Source organism: Cyprinodon variegatus, unplaced genomic scaffold, assembly GCF_000732505.1.
Source record: "Cyprinodon variegatus isolate N-32 unplaced genomic scaffold, C_variegatus-1.0 Scaffold1020, whole genome shotgun sequence".
Lineage (NCBI taxonomy): Eukaryota > Metazoa > Chordata > Actinopteri > Cyprinodontiformes > Cyprinodontidae > Cyprinodon > Cyprinodon variegatus.
In genome coordinates, this window is record NW_015151473.1 from 123862 (window position 1) to 128159 (window position 4298).

At 42.2% G+C, this 4298-nt stretch overlaps 1 protein-coding gene across 1 annotated transcript in view; it reads right to left on the reverse strand.

Moving 5' to 3' along the window:
- LOC107100852 (dematin-like) overlaps positions 1-3492 on the reverse strand; it is a 24206-nt gene extending 20714 nt beyond the window's left edge. The window contains exons 1-4 of the mRNA XM_015399513.1: positions 3441-3492; positions 3223-3303; positions 2812-2955; positions 2555-2599 (exon numbers count right to left, since the gene is read on the reverse strand). Coding sequence (XP_015254999.1) covers positions 2555-2599; positions 2812-2955; positions 3223-3303; positions 3441-3449 — 279 coding nt within the window. The 5' untranslated portion in view covers positions 3450-3492. The remainder of the gene's footprint in view (positions 1-2554; positions 2600-2811; positions 2956-3222; positions 3304-3440) is intronic.
- Positions 3493-4298: the final 806 nt, after the last annotated feature.

Below are 4298 nucleotides of genomic sequence, written 5' to 3' on the forward strand. Positions count from 1 at the left end.
TTTCTTCACAAAACTTTTTTTGGACCGTCATTGACCAGCGCTGATGACCCGGTGAGTAGCATATTTTAAAAAAAGAACGTTTAAGGTTGTTTTAAGGACATTATCTGACATGCACTATGCAAGCCATTCTGAAGCAGCCAAGGGGGGATTCTCCATGAGCCAAATAGCTGAGACAGGACCAATCGTCAAAATTTTGGTGTCGATCATTCGATTTCATCCTGGACACTACAGAAAAGGGGCTAAAAGTGTTAAAAACCGGAATTTTCCTTTAATGCAACGTGAATAAAATTTAGGGCATCTGCAATTTGGAAACACAATTTTGGTAAATTGCGATTATATCGTAAAAGCAATTAACTGCACAGCCCTACTGGGAACCCACATAAACCTGCAGTTTCAAGATTTTAACATCTGCTCCCTGGTAATAAAGATGGATAAGAACATCCTGAACCAGGCTGCAAGAGGCAATACAATCTTTCAGACAGGCTTCACATCAGTCTAAGGCAAAGGAAGATAAGGGGGGTCTATATTAGCAAGAGTTGGTCCATTATTGAGAGATGCTGCTCTCCTGACCAGGAACGTCTATTTTAAGTGCAGACCCCTGTATGTCCCTAGGAAAATGGCTCTGGTGTTTTAAGCTGCTGTGTCTCATTAAGGAGGCTACCCAGAGAAACACCCAGAGGGCTTCTTCATTGTGCCTGAGAGATTTTGTCTTTTCCATCTGCCTTAAAACTGCCACCATCATCCCTGCTTCTAATCCCGTTTGCCATCACAGGAAGGATTGATTACTGGCCTCTGGCCCTGACACCACTGATCATGAAATGGTTGGTGTTACAGCGTCAAGGCCCACACTGTACTAGACTTTGACTGACACCAATATGCCTAGAGGTTTACCGTGTCAACAGACAGACATAATCTTCATTGACTTACAAATCACTGTCAGACCTTTTGGGAAATGCCCAAGCATCAGGATGTTGGTATTAAACTTAAACACCTGATGGTATTAAAGCATCGGGCCCAGCCGATCGATCAGCACAGACACTAGAGGGTTTTGCAACATGGGGTGGTCAGTGGGCAAGGAACAAACTCTGTCTCATGCAGTTTCCCTTGCTATGCTGGTGATCAAGTGAAGTTTTACAATACCTACTGCGGAGAGCAGTCTTTATTTTCAACCATCTTTTTAAGATTGTGTTGTTTATGCACTAGCTGAGGCTGGGAAAGATCGCTAAATGCTCTTTTTTGCTATAGTTTTATTCCCAAGTCCTCATGTTTATATATGAGCATGCTCACTTATGACATCATTGTGTCCTCTACTGCGCATGCGGGACACTTAAGTTGTATGAATGCAGTTTATACAGATGATCACATACAAGCCATGTATATTTGGAAATGTGAACAACCATGCAAAAGGAATTGAGCATTAATGCCTGAAGTGTGAGCTTAGCCCCTGGCACAGTGTGAAAGCACTGTAATAGAAGGAATGAAGAAAAACCATGGTTTCACATGGGATATGGATCGGTGGTGGATACATGAGACAATGGTGTGACCCCATAAAAAGCAAAGAGTGGCATCAGAAGTATCCTAACTAAGACGTCAAGTCAAAGGAATTTCTAACATATTATTTAGTACCCTAAAGCTCTTCTGTGTTTTTGTGGGATTGTATTAAAATATGTTTATCTGTTTTTATCTATAGCATGAGCTTGGTTGCTGGCAACAACAATGTCTATAGAAATGGCCGCCTTTGTATGTCCTACCTACAATTTTTTTCCTAAAATAACTAAAACATTCGCTATGGATGAGAAATGTTGATATGTGGCCATAAATAGTGTTCTGTCGTAAGATGAACTGGCAACCTGTTAAAGGTCTCTCCTGACAATTAATGAAGGTAAGGAACTGTCTACCTGTCAAAGGTGTGCCCTGTCTATTACTCAAGGTAGAGAACTGTCAACATGTCAAAGGTGTGCCCTGTCTATTACTCAAGGTAGAGAACTGTCAACATGTCAAAGGTGTGCCCTGTCTATTACTCAAGGTAGAGCACTGGCAAGCTGTCAAAGGTATACCCTGTCTATTGCCAGTTTTCTCTACCTGTAGAGAACTGGTAACCTGCAAAATGTGTACCATGTCAATTAATCAAGCAAGGGGACTGGCAACCTGTCAAAGATGTACCCTGTCAATTAATCAGGGCAGGGAACTGGCAACCCGTCAAAGATGTGGCCTGTCTATTACTCAAGGTAGAGCACTGGCAAGCTGTCAAAGGTATACCCTGTCTATTGCCAGTTTTCTCCACCTGTAGAGAACTGGTAACCTGTAAAATGTGTACAATGTCAATTAATCAAGGAAGGGGACTGGCAACCTGTCAAAGGTGTGCCCTGTCTATTACTCAAGGTAGAGAATTGGTAACCTGTAAAAGGTGTACCCTGTCTATTACTCAAGGTAGAGAACAGAGTGTGAAAAAAGGAAAAAGTGCAAAGAAGACATTCACAATATAAGGTAAACTTGATAACTGGAAGCTTTGGCAGGCATTCATTGAAGCATAGTTTAAACTTTGAAGTCCTACCTCAGGAGACATGGAGGGAGACACAGGAGGAGGGGAAAGAGAACGCTGCAGAGAAATAGAGATCACCAGTTAATTGTTCTGATATCCAGACCTTATTTAACAAACCTATATAAAATTGATGCTTTAAATCAGTTTAAAGCAGGTTTCTGCTGTGAGGAAAGGATGAAAAAAATGATCTTTTGCTGGGACACGGGGCCCATTGTTTATTTGTAATTCAGTAACCTGTGTGTATATGCATGCAATGTGTGTGTGTTTACCTCTCTGCGTGGTGGGTCGAGTGGGGAGAAAGTCAGGTGGGGCTGGTAGGTCATCAGGTCAGGCCTCTCCACCTGTAGTATGGCTTTGTCTCGGGGCAGGGCCGCCAGGTCTTTGTAACCCACCACCTGGTCATTCAGGCGAGCCTAAACAAAAACAGAGCACTTCACTGCTAGTAAGACAAAAACATATCAAAGAATTTCAACAGCACAAAGCAACCCTGAGGCAATGAGATCATTAGGTTTGGAAGCTGCAACATCTCTGAGAGAGACTATGTGAGGTCTGAAGCAAAAACACAGACATAAGCTTTGAGTTATGTTGCAAATGGCCATGATGTGAATCCTGCACACCATGAACAAACTTACAAAGATGTCACATTTTCCAACAGACACGAGGAAAACATATATTTTTACCATGATGCCAGGGGCTGGAGACCCTGGAACACTTGGGCCCCTAGAGGATGGCAGGTTAACAGGAGTAACACGTCCCTCCACCTGTAGGACGAGGCAGATTCTTTCACATACAGAATTCGGTTCCATTTATTCCAGCCTGAGAGGCAGGATATCTGGAAAAACAAACTCACATGCAATACGTTAAAAAAGCAGACAGATGATGCAGGAAGACTGATTACCTTTTGCATTTCTGTAGAAAGAGCGCCTTCTGCTCAGTTCACACCAGCTGAGGGAGCACAGGGGAAAGACAGGGATTCAGGGAAAGTAGACCCTGATATACAATATGTGACGAGAGCCGGACAGTTTAGCAGGAAAGAGAATTACTCATCCGGATCCGGACTTTGAGGAAGAATTGTATTAATCATGTTTTTCTGAAACAGCTAAAAATGGCACCGAGGTTTTTTCCTTTCAACAGCAAAACCCAAAGGCTTAAAACACAGGAAGAAACATGAGATAGATAAACATGCAAACACAAGTGTTTCTGAAAAGCATTCCTGCTAAAGCAATGTGTTGACATCTAAGACATGGTGTGTTCATGACAAAGACTATGAATATAACATCGGCTTTTTTGATGTCCATGGACCACTTTTCAGACAATAATGAAAAGCAATGTTATACCTCTTTCCCACTGGCTGAAAAACCCGCTTGACTCCGGAAACAACCAGCTTTTAGTGGCAGTGGGAACAGCTCACTGACACTTCTCTACTCAACTCAAACTACTCAGCAAGTGACCCGCTTTAACCTCTTAATATCCACCTCATTTTTCGAAATTCTCGCCTATTGCATACCCAAATGGAAAAGCAAATAACTAAGGAACTATAAGCCCAAATTACATGTGTGGCGCATTATTTGAAAGCTAACACCTTCTAGTTTCTGAATATATACAGAAAAGTAAAACACAGTTCAAGCTTTATCAGTTCAAACTAGGGCTGCAACAACGAATCGATAAAACCGATAAAAATCGACTTTTAAAAGCGTTGGCAACGAATTTCATCATCGATTAGTTGTGTCGCGCGATTAATGCGTCATCCGCCGCC